Source organism: Hoplias malabaricus, chromosome 14 (assembly GCF_029633855.1).
Source record: "Hoplias malabaricus isolate fHopMal1 chromosome 14, fHopMal1.hap1, whole genome shotgun sequence".
Taxonomy (NCBI): Eukaryota; Metazoa; Chordata; class Actinopteri; order Characiformes; family Erythrinidae; genus Hoplias; species Hoplias malabaricus.
In genome coordinates, this window is record NC_089813.1 from 33,720,369 (window position 1) to 33,737,305 (window position 16,937).

The following is a 16,937-nucleotide window of genomic DNA, read 5'->3' on the forward strand; positions in this document are numbered from 1 at the left end:
TATCCTACAAGCCAATTGCCTGGTGTGTTGTTTGCGTGTCAGATCTGGATGGGAATGACCTGCTCTCCTATTGGCCAGCCTTGGAGGAGTGCGAGGTCCACTCTCTTCAAAAATGGGGTTCAGAGCGCCGCCTAGGGGGCGATTACAGCAAAGATGCAGCAAACAACAACCAGACAGATGCAGCGCTAACCAGTGGGGATGAAAATGGACTGACACATACACATAGACATCGCAAAGGTGAGCAAATGTGTGGTTTACTAAACTGTTATCCAAGCTAGATATAGTTCAGGAGTCTGTTTTTTCTGTATATTTAAATATTGTGTGTATTGGTTGCAGTTTTGCCTGTAACCAATCATGTTTGATTTCTGTACTAACTGTATGTGTATTTTGCATATGATATGTATGTTATTGTCTATATAAAGAAAATCCAAATATATATATATATTGAATTGCTCTCTTTCTTTCCATTTCCCCAGGGATTTTAAAGAACCGCCTCGGCTGCCCGCCAACTCTGCAGGGTTTATCAGCGGTGGGCCGAGTTCCTAGTGAACTGTCCTGGTACCGCACATCCACTCTGGGTCACCGAGGCGTCCCGGCAGCCTCTTATGGCCGCATGTACTCAGGCACGGGCTCGCTGTCCCAGCCAGCATCACGCTACTCCTCCCGGGAGCACCTTGACTCGCTGGCACGGCGGCAGCGTTCACGTGATAACCTTGACCTGCTGCCACGGCGACGTGAGCTTGGCGCAGAGCACCTAGGTGGATCCAGAGAACGTCTAGGCCCTGCCCACAGTGTTCATGCATCGAGGGAGGACCTAGCTGCAGGATTGGGTGTGGCTGGGCTCGCAGGAGCAGAGAGTTCATTGGGTGGGTCCAGGGTGCAACTCAGCACACTGACCAGAAGACAGGCATCTCGAGAACACCTCGGGGGGGCCCTGATGAGCAGCCGCTCACGAGAGCAGCTGGAGACTAACGGAGGGTCAGCCCAACCCTGCCGTGAGTGGCTGCGAACTCTGCCCCCGCGCCAGCTTTCACACCCAGAGCCTCACCCAACTTCTTCTCCCCCTCCACCAATCACAGAAGAGCCCCAAGAAGCCACACTGCCTCGACGTGGACGTCTAGACTCCGCTCCTCCATGTAGGTACCCCACAGCATCCCCTGCAACAGCCCCCGGAGCTCCGCCCAGTCGCCCTCCTTCCAGTGAACACCTGGACATTCTTTCCTCTATCCTAGCTTCCTTCAGCTCCTCTGTACTAACCCCACCCCCTAACCCTGCCTCTGCAGCTGCTGGACCCTCCCCCTCCCCACCTCCTCACTCTGCAACTTCTCAGAGCGTCTCTGAAGTCTCACCAGACTCTGAGTAAGTGCTGACCCTTTCTTCACCCTTTTTCTGAAGTGTTCACATATCATTTTGGATGTCAGGCACCTCAAGGAGTAGGCTTTTAACTTCCCTCAGACATTCAGCTGTTTGAAATCACAAGGGCCCTTTGATGCTTGAAAATATCGTGTCCATGTTCTTCAGTCCTCATGCACTCATCTTCCCTTGTGATTATGTTTGTGAATTGATGTTGCATTCCGATGCATTCACTTTCATGTTAAAGTTAAACCAAAAACCATATCTAACAATCTTTTTAGTCTTCTGTCTTTTTTTAATTTTATTAACAAACGCTCTCTCACTTTCTCTCCTGTCCATGCCTTCCTCCCGTTCTGACAGAGCCCACAGAAGTGATGGACAGTCCTGATGACATCCTCTCAGTCCTGTGGTGCAGTTCTGCTCATGGGCACAGAGGGACAGAAGGAAGCTAGACAGATGAATTCCGGGCTACTGGAGGATATGAGATTTTGACTGATTGAGGAAACAGTGTGGTGGAGTCTCTGATCATATGGTTTCTGTCAAATTCTATGACAGCAAACCAAAGCCAAGTAGAGTATAAGGGGAAACAGGTGAAATTCACCATTAATATGGAATTCAACCTCCACAGCTGACACACTGGAGAACTGACACTAAAAAAGCCACTCAGCGAAAGAAAGAAAACATAGCCTGTATAGAACCTTTTTATACATTTTTGTATTTTTTTCATTGGAGATGAACAAGAAAAATCTCAAGTGATGTTTTTAAAGATTGTGTCCGGCATATGGGGTTGTAGAGTGAATGAATATGTGTTTCAATGGAAAAGAAAGCATTAAGGCATTCCCAAACCATTCCCAAACCTATTCCAAACTGATCCTCAATCTTTTACATATTTTATGTTTTCTTTAAATTCTTCCCATTGGCGGACAGAGGAACCAGGAGACTGGATATGGATCAGAGGTTTGGATTGGTTAAGGAGGGATTGATAGACGTGAGGAGGTCAGCATCTTTATGTGTTGCTGGTGGGATACTCCAACTGTCATGATTGTAAATGTAAAGTAGTTTGAACTAATGAGATATGATTTGACCGGTACGATTGTCAATCAAGGGATTGTTATAAGGCTGATGGTTTGAAAGGGAATGAAGGTAACGACTGAGACGGTTAAAATATACTGCTGCAACGTACTCAAATATGTGGTTGTTGAAAACATTTGCCCATCCTTAAGAACTCTGAAGGCATGCTGTACGCTTGCTTGGCTTTCAGTTTAGCCATTTCAGGAGATTTAATAGAATACTAAACTAATTTATTGGCAGAAAGTGTACTGGTATGCCCAAAGTTAAATAAACATTAGCATAAACAGAAATTAATACTGTAAACTAAACATAAACGCAGTTCAAATACCTATATCAGTAACCAGCCATGACTATTACACCTTAGGCTTCAGTTCAGGTCATATGTTAAACCACTATGCTAATGCTAATTTCTGCTATTGAAAGAAGTAGCATACATAGCATAAGCTTAATGCTAATTTCTGATATTCAAAGAAGTAGCATACGTAGCATAAGCTAACAGAGATTCACTTATATATTTTTTGATGTTCAATATTAAACTCATTTTAAGCTGATAAAAGACTTTCTGCTTTTAGAAGAAATTGTAACATGTAATTTACCTCATATGTAGCTTTACAGTGACTCCCTTACATTGAGACTCCTTTTATGGTTTATTGTGCCTTTAGGAGTTCCTATAATTAAATTATATCCTTCTAATTTGGATAGTACAACTATGACAATATTACTTTTTCTTCATAGGCCCTAACTCTAAACTGATGTAGCTAAACGCTTTTAGAGCTTTCTCCTGAAATTGCTAAGGAGAAATTTGAGCATCCGTATGCAGTGTTTTCCCTAACTGATCAAATTAATTTTGCCCTGTTTGTTTATTCTCTAGAACATTCTGTTCTAGATCTGATCTGGCCTTTTGGTGTGCATTTGGTATTCCACAAGCCACAGTAGAACTGCCACTGTGGGATCACTGTTCATGTCTTTTGGGAGTTTGTTTGTGCTGAAGCTGTTACAATGTGTCTATTTCTGTTTTTGAAAGTGCTGATACAGGAAAGCTTTAGTTGTCACGTTTATTACGGTTCAGACTTCAATTGAGGACTCACAGCTGGCCTAGATTAGCTGTAAGTGACTGAGTTTATTGGAAATTGAAAGTCAATGTAAATCAATGTCAATCAAGTGTTTATATTAGACTTGACAGGGCAAAAGGAAGATGTAGAAAACAATTCAAACACTTTGGCGCTGTAAGTCCATAAAGCTGCAGTATTTTGCTTAAATAGATAACGGGAAATAAACATACATCACTTGACTTCATCTCTCGGCTTATCCTCAGTATCTTCATATATGGTTCAGCCAAATAAGAGAACCTGTATCATTCCTTTTATACCTCATACCTGTCAGAAAAGTGCTCCAATCCTTTTTTACTACTTACATCTTTTATATTTAATTTATTACAATGTATCTTTATCTTGTACAGACATAAGATTCATTTATTTTATTTATTATCAATATTTATTAGGGTTAATTTATCAACTGCATCATTTTTCCTGGAGTGTTTTTATAACTTTGTGTGTGAGAAAGCTTGAGAGTGAGAGAAAAGCTTCTTTTGAAAACTGAACGTATGAGAGTGAAGTTTACTTTGTTAAAATGTACAATGTGTAACATTTTGGTACATGTATTGTTTGATATGAGCCCCAATTCTACTGTTAACAATGCATTCTGGGTAAAAGTAAGTTTCCAAGTGGAGAAAAAGATAGAAACAGGAGGGGGCTGTATCACTGGTTAATGTGTTTTTATTATGGGATGTGTGCTATCCCGATTACATTGGGGGGCCTTGGGAAAAAAAAGCTGCCCATAATTGGTTACCACAGAAACCGTACAAGAGAAATGTTGGACATTTAAAAAAAAAAAATTATTGCTACCAGTTTTGCTTATGAGTCTTCTTTTTTCACCTGAAAGATATTTGCAGATGATGGCAAGTGTTTTGTGTTTGTTGCTGAGCAAACTTAATTTTTCATTTAAAGAGACATTCCGGCCTTAAATTACAATACCTTAGCCTCATTAGTTTGACAGACGTCATCACTGTCATCTCTATACCCAACACGCATTATGCAAACGCTAGAGAAAACCCCCAGGAATAAACCCCCAGGTTTACCCATTTCTAATCTCTAACCTAGCCATTGAGCTAATAAATACTTCCTAGCCGTAGCACAACACTTTTCTTGGTCATCAACTGGTCCCAGAGTTAAGCATAAGTTTTAGGCTTTCTGCCAATAAAAAGAAGCCAAACTGAAAGTTGTCTAGACTCCCAGCTAGAGTGCTAACATCGTTTAAATCCTTAGTGTTATTTGCCATAGTTTATTGTCATTTTAAGAGCTATTACAGTAAAACAACAATATTTATTTCAAATGTTCCTCCCATCTTACAAATATATTATCAGAAGGTGGTTTTGTAGCCTATTTTTTACTCTATAGACTACAGCTACTTCACTGCAGGATGAAAGTTAGCATGTGTACAACGCACATACAATACATGTAGTGATACCTACACTTTTCTTTTTGGCCGGAGTGCCCCTTTAATGTACAATGTTTTCAGCAACAGTTTGAGGGTTCCCTGTTTTTACAAGATATTTTGTCCTTTTTCCAGCAGACCACTGTCCAGCCAAAACATACCTGAGAAAGAATAATTATATCAGCTTACAGTCTACTTGAGTTCCCATCGCAAAGCTCTAAAATACAATCCTCTCTACTTGCCCTCTTGCTAAACACTGAAAACAAATTCACCACTGTTTCACCAATAAGTTTACAGTGTACAAGGTCAATCATTTACATTCTATAAAGAGTAAACTACAATAGATTATGAAATGCTGGATACGCATCATGTCAGTCATCAGCCCTTGAAAATTCTATATTAAACATTGTATAAAATAAAATTAAAAAAATAAAATGAAAGTGAAAACATCTTTCTAGATATCAAAGGTATTTTGTGTTGCACCCAGAGCTACCTTAAATGGAAGATCTAATGAGGTAGAGGAGCAAAGGAGAAGAGGAGGCTTTAGAGCATTTGAAACAGGCTGAGCATCTTCAGTGATATGAGCCACATAAACAACATACATTACAAGATACTCCAAAACACAAGGGACATACTCCAAACACATGGTTACTCAAAAATAAAATTATCTGTCTTCATAGGAAAATAAAAAGGCATCAATAGATAAAAAAAAACCACAACTAATGTTCTTGAATGTTTTTACTGGAGAGTTCTTGAAGCTGACATCATGGGTGGGGCTGCTCCTCTTCACTGTCACTGCTGGAGAGTTGCACTTGATCTCCCAGCCTGCGCAGTTTGGCCTGGTAATAGCGTTTCTTAGCTCGTGCTGCTTTTTCTTTCTGACGGGCAGCTCTCCGCTTCTCCTCCCACACACACTGCTGCAGGAGCAGAAGACTCATGTTCTGCTGATGTTCCAACTCCAGAGCCTCCTGTCTGCGTGTCTCCCAGCCTGCAGAGTCCAGCCCACGTGCATTTCCAAATGCAAACGAGTTCTCTGCCTGCGCCAAAGATGGGATAGAAGGCGCTACCCCTGATGACCCTCTGCGAGAAAGTTCAAAGGTCAGGCCTCTCGACCCAGACCCCAGGCTCATTCCCAGATTCGAGCTGGTTCTCGGCTGACCAGGGAAGAGCAGGGAAGAGCGGTGAGAGGTGACCTTGGAAGTTGAGGTGGAACGTGCGTGATACTGCTGGGAGGGAGAGCAGGGGGCAGGGCCTGGTGATGTCTCGGAGTCCAGTGGTGGTTCTTTGGGTGAGGCCAAACCAACATTGATAGCTACAAACTCTTTATTGTCAAGTTCCTGTAAAACAAATGCAGCCTATTTGTTTCACCCTGTCCTGTTTAAAATGATGAGGATACATTATCTAATAATATAATGTTTGTAAGACTAAACACTATGAATTAAAGAAATATTAGACATGCAGAATTATAAAGAGCATTGTATATTCTGAATATTCTTAGCTTCTGGGCAAAATTAACATCCAGAATGCCTCATTTAAAAAATACAAATCTAATCTTGTGGCAGATAATGGTAACAATATATTCTTTAACACATTATTAAAAAATATTTATAACTTAACAGTTTCTTGCTGTTTCCAGTATAGATCACATACAGAAAACGATGAATTATTCTTAGAAATCTTGATCTATGTTTAGCCTTAATCTGGGTCTGGAAAGCTGGGTTATCATTATTGTTAATATGTTAAATAGCAATAATTATTAATGTGAGAACTGAGTCAATTTTTAATCTTTTGCCACTTTACATTTCTGTAAATTAGCATTGCAATTGTAATCTTAACTGGAATGCTAAGCAGACAATGCATTAGTTTACAAGCTCTGTATCCCTTACACACATTTGGTATTTATTGGAGAAATTCTTAAAATGTGCATTACGTCATTTTGATCCAGATCCTCAGGTTCATTTCCATTGGTACCTCCTGTCACTGAGAGAAAGAAAATGAACAAGCAATTAGATCTTTTATTCATTTATATCCATGGGAAGTAGTATAGCTATCACACCACAGGCAGCATGAACCCTGCATCAGTAAGTTTAAATAATTACTTGGTCCAGGTGAGTTATTTGTGACTGAGGTATAGCTACCATCTCCATCCAGATCCTCCAGGTTGTTGATTAAGTTTGGCACCAGAGCCATGACTTCCCGCTGCACCTGGGGGGAAAGAGGGGGGGGGGGGTAAAAGAAAATGATAATGTTAACGAAAAACCAAACCAAATTTGTGTCTTAAAACAGAACTCACTGAAACTAGCAGGGAGTGGTTGTATGTACTGACCGCGACAGATACCAGAGTAATCCTGAAGATAGACTGATTTCTCGGGTACTGCTTATTGGGCAAATTTGTATTGAGTGACACAGAATTTTGCAATTTTTTTTTAAAATTACTTTGTTTGTAAATTCCTGAATTTTAAAAATGGATCCTATTTGTGGAATAATTTCATATTTCTGAATAAGAAGACTTTTGGAGGCTGATAATATATGACATATGGGAGGTAGGAGGAAATGTAACATTTGTGGAATAACCTGTGTAAGGGCAGTGAGAGGCATGCCAGCTGCCTGCTGTTCCTGCCTTCTTTGCAGAGCTACACGGCACTCCACCTTCAGCCTCTTCCACAGAGTCTTGAGGGACCCCACACTGCTGGGCGGCCGGTTAGGAAAGGCCTCATTGAAGGCCTGTGCCAGTTCAGCCCACACAGCATTGCGGTACACAGTGGTGTTGGTGTCCTTGCGGAAGTCCTGTACGGCATCCACCACACTATGGATCTTCTGCAGCAAGTAGAGTTTCTGCTCTAGCGTGAAGTTAGGCATTCGATATGTCATGGTGGTGAGCATCTTCATCTGTTTGTGTGTGTTTGTGTGTGTCTGTGTGTGTGCAGAGATAGCTGCTGGTGTAGAGTCAAAAAGGGCCACGCATCAAGAAATAAGGCTAGATGGTCATTTTTCATGGAGTTCTAGCTGTTTAAAAAGTAGTGTTTTGAACTTTAGCGTCAGAGTACGTCACTCATTTACATTACAGGGCTGTGGTCATTGGTTAATTTAATTTTTACATGAAGTAACAGTTTAAAAAAAAGTAATTTACAAAATGTACAAGCTATATTTTTATAAACAATAGCTAAAATAAGCATAACAACATGTGTAAGGCTGCTTGGTCATCAATGGCAATATCCACTTGATGCGTCCGAGGTCCGTAGGTGCATTTGTGAACTCTGTAATAAACAGAACAGTCACAATATTAAACTTTCACTTCTCATAGTTTGGATACACATTTCAGAATTTAGAACTCAAAACAGGTTCTCCGTAGGCTGTTTTCTCAGACATGCAAGAAAAAAAAATCTAGACTAGTACTAAATTTCTGGGCTCAGGGAGCATCTTAGTATAATAATCACACAAAGCAGTTACCTATTAAATAGGAAACTCTGGCGTTTCTTAACAAGTCTAAATCAGGCTGAATGTCAAGTGTGGGTTAGAGGGGCATAAAGCCCTACATCATTGCGCATCCAGTATCTTCGGGATGAGTTGGACTGTTGGTGAATAGGCGTTTCTGATCCAGAAGAGATCATGCAACATCTGTACTGGACTTTATTCGTGCAGTCAAACCATTACATCTAATATAGATGAGAAGATGCTGTTCCTGCAACAAAATGGGTATAAACTCCCAGTTAGAAACGTTCAATGAAGAGGTGTCTGGAAAGTTTTGGGCATAATGTTCTTAGCAGATGACTAATTCGTACTTGTGTAAGTGCCCTAAGGAGGGAGCAAGTACAGAGGCTGCAAAGGGAGAATACAACAAAAACCGCTTAGGGCCCCACTCTGATCTGGGGGATGTTATTTTTAATACAGCGATTGCAATTGGTTTATTGCACGCCGTGAGAATAGAAAACAGGAGTAATATAAACCAGCCCAAACAAGGCGTGCATTTTATTAGGAAAGAAAAACAAACTGAGTACGTGAATTCGAGCGTAAGCGGCACTGTTGAAAATCCTCCATAGTCTGGGACTAGGCTTAATCCGTCTGTCTGCTGTCTGCGTCGGGAACCACACCGCTGTTCTCACTAACGTTGTCTCTCTAACAGTAATGTGCACGAATGAATAGCATAACTACGCGTTATGGGTATTCGTCTTCTTTTTTAATGGTTTTAATGCCTTCCTGCGATTATTTATCATCATTTGTCTGTCGAGCTAATGCGTTAGCCACATAGCTAAACCTTTGCATCGTATTAAGTTGCCAGACGAAACGGTTCGAGACTAGGATTAAGGCTAACAACATTTTTTACACACATTTACAAAAGGCTGTACATTTCTCCGAATTTATACTTTGCTCGCTAGCCGGCATTATCAACTCACCTGTGAGGATGAATTATTTTATTCCATAAAAATATACTTTGTTCGTCCCCACCCCTTTATGTTTGAGCGGTCCACACGAAATTTAAACAACAGAGCTTTACTCGTGCGCAGTGTACGCACTTTGCGTAAAGAGTAAAGCGGCGCTGCGTAAATCCTCAGATGTATATTTCATAGGCTTTCGGGATTTACTAACATTCTCCGGAGAGCTTGATATATAGATCGGATTTGGGTAGCGCTTTGGATATTCATAGTTAAAAGGGGGGTTGGAGCAGACAATATTAAATGGATCCTTAAAACGCACAGGATAGATAATGAAATAATGGCTTCGACTACCTACTAATGAATTAAATTAGCAAACACAAATATTTTGCCATAGGCTGTATATCTCGCTACTGGACAATTGATTGAAGTATTCGTTTATAAATGCCCTTTTTCTGAGCTAAGTAGGGCCAACGCGTTTTTCTTTAAGATTAAAACAACAATTTAACGTGTAACATTCTTTGTTTTATAATCATTTGTAAGAGAAACCTTTCATATATACATTATGATTGTTTATGACTCCAGTTGCTGTCATTTATTATGGTAAAGAGCTTCCAATACATGTACTACTGCCCACAAAGGCGTGGACATGGTGCAGTATTCTGCGCTGTGATTGGTCAGTGCAATCGTACATGCGGAAGAGACCCGGATTAACACACATGCAAGAGGACACGCTGGTGTTCTAAAAAACATGAGAGAATGTATGTTTTTATTCGTAATTTTGCGTAAAGTTGGTATGCTACCATTTCCAGGACCATCAGGAATGACATGTTAGAAGAAAGAGTTCGCCTTGAGTTTAGTGTAAGCTAATTAATAATTGTCTTGCTTAAATAAACTTGTATTCATTTGCTAGCTTGATCATTTTCTTTCTAAATTCTAATGATTAAAAGTATATATTCTGATGTCACTGCAGCGATACACAAGTGCAGATCTGTGCCGTGCTGTCATTCTGGGTATTGTAGTAACTTTGAATATTTATGTTTATAATGTGCAGGATGACACTCAACAGAACTGTGCTGGAGAGCTCTGTGCTTGTGGCACCTGTGACAGCCCTAGAGTTCCTGGGAGATGACTACCTGTTAACAGGTGAGATATTTTGTGCACTCCTGAAAAATTACAATTTTATTACCAAGTGCTAGTCAATTTGATTGCTGTTAATGTTGATCATCTAGAATCAGAAGTGGATGGTTTGAGGAAAAATGTTGTATGATGCTTCGTGAAGACATTGTTGTGATATTTGGCCCAAAGACAAAATGCACTAATAGTTGTGCATTTAAATACATTAATCACAAACTCCAGATACAAGGATTTTAGCATCTCAACATGTTTAACTGTGGTTACGTAGTGTTGATCAAAACTAAGATATTTCGTGTTAACAGTAGAACATCATATTAGCAACTCTATCTGGAAAACTACTGTTAGAGCATCAGTGTGTGTGTTTGTCCGTGAAAATGTTGTTTTTTCACTTGCACTAATATATTTGCTTTTCCTGCCAGGTGTGGGACCAATCTTGTCTATCTTCTCCCTCCAAGACGCCCAGAAACAGACAGTGTCGGTTAATGTTCTCCATAACTACTGTATCCATGGAATACAACCCAAGAAGCAAAATAACAGTGACGCTATATTTCCGGAGAGAGCAACCATACAAGATGACGTGGAGCTGGTTGTTTTTGGTGGAAAAGGCGTGCGCCTTATAAAAGTCAGGTCTTCTGGCCACAGCTTAGAAGTGGTAGGCCCTCTCCTGGAGCTCGAGGATTGGGTGTTGGATGTATCTTGGCTGAAATGTGAAGATGTCTGTCCATTACTAGGCATATCACTTGCTCATAATGCAGCACTGCTTCTAGAGCCACTGTCTGGGCAAGTCCTGGCTCTCTGCTCTTGTGTAGAGGCATGCCTGCTTTACTCTGCAATTCTGATCGGGCCAAACTGGGACACCTCAGTGCTGGTGGGGGGAACTGTTTTTAACCAGCTGGTGCTATGGAGGCCAGGAGGAGCTAGAGCAGACAACCTTGCCCATGTTGAGAGGCGACTACTTGGTCATAACGGTGTGATCTTCAGCCTGTGCTACCTCCAGAGCTCTGGGTGGCTAGCTTCAGCATCAGATGATCGCAGCGTTCGTTTGTGGCACGTTGGAAAGCTGGGTGGAGATGGAGGTTGCGGAGAAGAAAAGCCCACATGCTTGAGGGTGCTTTACGGGCATCAGGCCAGAGTGTTCTGTGTTAGACTCTCACCCGACGTGGTATACAGTGCTGGGGAGGATGGTGCTTGCCTCTTGTGGAAATGGGAAGGTGATGGTAGGGTGGGACGAACATTGAAAGGCCATAGATCAGGTGGTATCAGGGCACTGGCTGTCAGTCAGAACTCTGTGGGTGAAGGACGTAAATGGGTGGCTACTGGAGGTGCAGATGGAGGGATACGGCTATGGCAGGTTATGGAGCAGAGCAACAAGAAAGAGGAGGATGAGAACCAAACAGATCTGGGGTTTTGTGGGCAAGGCTCCCCTAAGGTGGTGCGGTCAGTAGGAGGTCATGATGGCGTCCTTGTCTGCACTGATCGAGGCGAAGTGTTTTTGCATCAACATGGATTGTGGAAGGCAGTTTGGAAGGGTGGTCCCGAATTTCAGTCCTATTGTGTGATGGAAGTAGCACAGATGAAGACATTGTCTTCTGATGAAGGCGTATGGGTGTGTGCAGTGGGAAACCTAAATGGAGGCGTTCAGGTATTTTCTCTGAACAATCCTGGTGCAGGTATGTTCTTGCAAGAATGTGAAGGGAAAATCCACTCTTTACAATGGGTGGAAGGATGGGGTAATAGAAGTTGGTGCCTCTTGGTTTCTGGTTCTGAAGGACTGGTGTACAGATGGACAGTAGAGATGGATGTGGATGAAACAGGCCCGGTTTTGACGTTGAACAAGATGAAGCCATTTCTGCTGCCACCTTGTGCCAAACGATGGCTAACTGCAGCCGTACTGTTGCCCCATGCAAAGGATGGATTGTGGGTTTGTGGAGACCGGAGAGGCTCACTGTTGCTCTACAGGGAGATGAAGAGCAGTGAGGAGAATAAGGATAGTGTAGAAAGGGTTAACGAGTGCACTGAGGATGGTGTCAGTGCTCTCATCTCCCCCGTCAGCACGCTGTTTGGCATCCACGGAAAACAAGGCGTCACAAGTGTGTGTGAACATCAGGGTGTATGTTACAGCACTGGCCGCGATGGGTGTGTGCGAATTCTGACAGTCAGAGGAGACTCTTTGAATGTGCGCCAGATCCAGCGTGCTTGCAAAGGGATGGAATGGTTGGAAAAGGTTCTGTTCATCGATGGTAATGAATGTAAATTAGGACCACACTGTGAAAGGCAGGGAACCAGAGATGAAGAATGTGATGGACAGAGAACAGCACAAAGAGTGTTAGAGAATGGACATGAGAGTGTAAAAAGTAATAACGGTGAAGAGAGATTAACCAAAGCAAAAGGAGATGGAGAAATTGTCTCAGAGGTCAGGTTTGTTATGGTTGGTTTCCACTCTGTCCAGTTTGTTTTGTGGGATCCACTGAGGCAAGAGAAGCTGTTTTCAGTCGCTTGTGGAGGAGGACACAGATCATGGGCTTATATCTGTCCCTCCAGTGAAGCACACCCATCCAACCACATTCTCGTACAAGGTACCCTGCTCTTCATCAAGCAAGGGGCTGTCATGGCGTCACGAAGTTTAACTTCCTCAACAACTGAGGTGAGAGGCCACACCCTGAGGGAGGGGCTTCATGGCAGAGGTTTGGGCTGTGTTCGCCGGCTCGGTAGTGTTTCCAAATCTGTCCTTTCCTCTGAAGCTTGTGAAGTGTTTATTACAGGTGGTGAAGACACCACAGTGAGCGTGCTAGCAGTGAAACCAGAGCAGGGGACAGTGAAAGTTCTTGCTGTTATAGCTGACCATATCTCCAGTGTGCGAACTCTGGCTGCAGTCCCAAGAGACGAGAAAAAAGACAGGTGGACAGAACCATCTTCCTCAATCTCCACACTGATGTTTTCCGCTGGGGGGCGGGCACAGCTACAGTGCTACTACCTCCTGATTGGCTGGGACGAACAGCTCAACTGGCCTGTCTGTCAGGTAACTCAAATTGCTGGCCACCGATTGGATGAGCAGTGGGAGCGGAGGAAGAATCGACACAAAACTGTAAAAATGGACCCAGAGACGAGGTGAGCCTGCATATGGATGTTATAAATATACACTGCCTGTAAAAGTATGGTTACAGATAACAGAAGTGTTTGGGATAATATTTTAATGCACTGCCCTTGGGACACTCTCATCTCCAGTATTTGAATCCTGGTACACAGGGTTTGATGTAAAACATGCTGTGTTTTCTGAAATTGGACACTAGGGGGCGTGTTAGCATCATCATAGTGGCGTCCTTTAGATTCATAGTCTTACCTGGTGATTGAGCCTCCACAGTGGTTGAATGGCATGGTTCTGTTAATGAGACAGTGGTGTTGATTTGCAGGTATATGTCAATGACAGTTCTGCAGAATGGGACAGATGAGGTCTTCCTGGCACTTGCATGCAGTGATGGTGCAGTAAGGTGTGTGTGTTTGTAAATCAATGACATACTACCTTTTTAACAGGGGCATATCAAAGATTATCTTATTTTCCAATTGGATTTAATTATAGGGGCAAACATTGTAATAATATTCATTCTTATTGTCAGGATTTTCACTCTGAGAGAGGACAACAAAAAGATGGAGCTGCTTTGGGAGAGTTTTTACCATAAGCGTTGTGTGCTCAGTGTCGCCTCCTGCAGCCTGGAGGATCAACATGGGAAACAGTAAGTCAACTATATAACTCAAATCATAAGTACTGTTCTTTCTTTACACTCTGTCACTTTCTCTCTCTCACTCTCTCTCATCCCCACCCACCCCAGGCATGTGTTGTTGTTCAGTGGGGCTACAGATGGTGCTGTAGCTCTGTGGGATCTGACTGCAGTGTTGGACAGTAAATACGCGGACAGCTGGCACGGTGAGTCAGCAGCCTGTGAGAACTGGGTCCACATGTAGAAAGTACACACAGTAGGAGTACTGCTCTAGGGTCACACGTATACTCATTTATTTGTACACATGAACTGATTCTAATAGCTGAGCAATTCATGTAAACAGGTTTGACCCAGTTTACAGTTACCTTAATTTGACACCAGTTTTACAAGTCTGCCCCATTGCTGGGAGCAGCTCAACAGAGTCTAACGCTGGGATTTTGCAGCTGTTTGGTTATTTGTGTTCTGTGAGTTGTACTTGGACCATTATAAATAATGTAATTTATAAAAGTATTGGTATTATATGTTTGTAAATAATGTCTACTCCTTTTAAAGCTGATCTTATGCACAGTAATTCCATGATTGTTCATTTATTTAAATACAGCACCATATGTTTGTGCCTTACAGGTCCATCTGCTCCTTGCTTCTCTTTTCCTGTCCACCAAAGTGGAGTGAATACCCTCGTAATACCTGAACATCATGAAGTTGTAGAAAACAAAGACATAATCACTTTGGCCAGTGGCGGAGATGATGGAAAGTTGTCTGTTATGAAGATTAAAGTAGACTTAAGCCATCCAGAGGCTGTATGTCCACAGCTGCTTTCTCACTGGTCTGTCCCATTAGCGCACTCTGCTCCTCTGACTGCCTTGAGCACTTTAGATTCAACACTGTTCGTGTCCACTTCCCCAGACCAGCGCGTGTGTGTGTGGCGTTTGTGCGAAGATGGACTTCAGCACCAGGGGACGATATTCTCACACACTGCAGATGCTGCGGGTTTGTGGGTGTGGCACAAGGAGGGGCTAAATCCAGAAGGAGGAGCCTATGTGGTGGTTTGTGGGCAGGGCTTACAACTCCTGAAGTTAACAGAACGAGACAAGGAAGACCTGGAAGAAACGGAGAGAATGAGACCAAAAGAGCAAGACAGACAGAAAGTGGTGTTTGCTGACCGTTTTATTGTATGAAAAAAAGTGACGTTGTTTAATTGTTTAAGCCTTTATAGACAAAGTAGGAAAAGAAGTTTTAATGTTCATAATAAAAAAGTATATATTATAAATTGAGATGACATTTGTGTCATAACTTTGATGCGTTATAATAACAAATGTTAAAGGTAAGGGGAGGGCGGCACGGTGGCGCAGCAGATAGTGTCGCAATCACACACCGCTCCGGGTGACTGTCTGTGAGGAGTTGGTGTGTTCTCCCCGTGTCCGCGTGGGTTTCCCCCGGGTGCTCCGGTTTCCTCCCACAGTCCAAAAACACACGTTGGTAGGTGGATTGGCAACTCAAGAGTGTCCGTAGGTGTGAGTGAATGTGTGTGTGTGTGTCTGTGTTGCCCTGTGAAGGACTGGCGCCCCCTCCAGGGTGTATTCCCGCCTTGCGCCCAATGATTCCAGGTAGGCTCTGGACCCACCGCGACCCTGAACTGGATAAGGGTTACAGATAATGAATGAAAGGTAAGGGGAACACCAACATTTAAAATGCAGCTACAGCTGTTGTAAACATGCCCACTCGCCTCTTACAGCAATAGTCCAGAGTGGAGCTGGGGTTTTTTTATGACTTTCTTGGAAGTTAAAGAGTTGGAAAATCAACTTCTGATGATGTACCTTGAATGTGTAAAGTTCCAAATGGGGGGATTTCTTTATTGCTATGGTTGTTGTTTGATGTAATTGCACAATATAGCTAAAGGACATTGGTATAAGAAATGAAAAATGATATGAAATTCTGCTCATGTGGCTGAGAGACATATACTACATGCTAATTATAGGCCAAAATACCCATTTAAGAATTGTTTTTTTTTTCATCTCTTTTAAATGTATAGCTTTGGAGGTGCAAGGTTTTGAAATGAAATGAACTGTCATTGTGGAATTTTCTAGACATTTTAGACAAAGTTGACTTTAACTCCATTTTGGCACCATGGCTATAATGTGTGTGTGTGTGTGTGTTAGAGGGAGACACAGTATGACGGGGGTCAGTATAGGGGGACTTGGCTGCATTAGAGAGCATTAATATTTCACTCTCTTCTCAGATTGCCTTTTGTTCATCAACTTGCTGGCGGCCAACCCCTCTAACAAATACATGAAAGAATGAAAGCGAGTGAGGCATAGCGAAGGATAAAGAGTTTCGCTGGTTAATGTACCTTACGGCCATAGACACACAGACAAAGCTGGTTTACTGGAGTTAATGAGCAGGTAGGGAGAGAGATTGGTTAAGTTTTATGAATGTGTGGCAAGAAATATGAAAACATTCATGGGAGAGGGAGATAAAATGTGAAGAATGGACTGAGATGAAAAGGGATAATCACCTGAGAACGTCTGAAGACTGGACATTGACTGAAGGTATTGGATCTTTTGGGTAACAGAGTGAGCGCGTGGGTTTGGGTGATGTTTTGAGGATGCTTGCATGGATTTGGTAGACTGAATTTGCTTCAAGCTATATTTTATTACACTCAGTATTTTATAAGCTCTTATGTATTCTGTGTGGATAGTCTGTGTGGGTGAGTGTATTTCGGAAGGTGGGATGTCATATTTCAACAGCTCTTTGAAGGAAGATGATGGAAGAGAAAAAAGCAAGAGAACAACAA

General features: G+C 42.3%; 3 protein-coding genes across 11 annotated transcripts in view; 2 read left to right on the forward strand and 1 right to left on the reverse strand.

The window, feature by feature from the left end:
• Positions 1 to 3,655, forward strand: part of celsr3 (cadherin, EGF LAG seven-pass G-type receptor 3) — a 66,873-nt gene extending 63,218 nt beyond the window's left edge. The window contains 3 exon segments of the mRNA XM_066643265.1: positions 43 to 237; positions 477 to 1,359; positions 1,714 to 3,655. Coding sequence (XP_066499362.1) covers positions 43 to 237; positions 477 to 1,359; positions 1,714 to 1,741 — 1,106 coding nt within the window. The 3' untranslated portion in view covers positions 1,742 to 3,655.
• Positions 3,656 to 4,387: 732 nt separating this feature from the next.
• On the reverse strand, positions 4,388 to 9,432 carry LOC136665923 (fibrinogen silencer-binding protein). 4 transcript variants are annotated; one of them, XM_066643798.1, is made up of 6 exons: positions 9,312 to 9,432; positions 8,368 to 8,599; positions 7,492 to 8,174; positions 7,056 to 7,122; positions 6,848 to 6,897; positions 4,388 to 6,254 (listed from the first exon to the last, which is right to left on the reverse strand). In XM_066643798.1, exons 3-6 carry the CDS (start codon positions 7,804 to 7,806, stop codon positions 5,682 to 5,684), a joined length of 1,005 nt encoding a protein of 334 aa, XP_066499895.1. In that variant the 5' UTR covers positions 7,807 to 8,174; positions 8,368 to 8,599; positions 9,312 to 9,432; the 3' UTR covers positions 4,388 to 5,681. The 4 variants fall into 4 exon arrangements, with proteins under 4 accessions (XP_066499895.1, XP_066499892.1, XP_066499893.1 ...); XM_066643795.1 differs by having other exon boundaries at positions 7,017 to 7,122; XM_066643796.1 differs by lacking the exon at positions 9,312 to 9,432 and adding an exon at positions 8,916 to 9,050 and having other exon boundaries at positions 7,017 to 7,122.
• Positions 7,767 to 15,364, forward strand: wdr6 (WD repeat domain 6). 6 transcript variants are annotated; one of them, XM_066643792.1, is made up of 8 exons: positions 8,739 to 8,911; positions 10,103 to 10,151; positions 10,345 to 10,436; positions 10,847 to 13,535; positions 13,838 to 13,915; positions 14,042 to 14,158; positions 14,255 to 14,349; positions 14,768 to 15,364. In XM_066643792.1, exons 3-8 carry the CDS (start codon positions 10,346 to 10,348, stop codon positions 15,319 to 15,321), a joined length of 3,624 nt encoding a protein of 1,207 aa, XP_066499889.1. In that variant the 5' UTR covers positions 8,739 to 8,911; positions 10,103 to 10,151; position 10,345; the 3' UTR covers positions 15,322 to 15,364. The 6 variants fall into 6 exon arrangements, with proteins under 6 accessions (XP_066499883.1, XP_066499890.1, XP_066499889.1 ...); XM_066643791.1 differs by lacking the exon at positions 8,739 to 8,911 and adding an exon at positions 9,260 to 9,313; XM_066643786.1 differs by lacking the exons at positions 8,739 to 8,911; positions 10,103 to 10,151 and adding an exon at positions 7,767 to 7,792.
• The last annotated feature ends 1,573 nt before the right edge of the window (positions 15,365 to 16,937 follow it).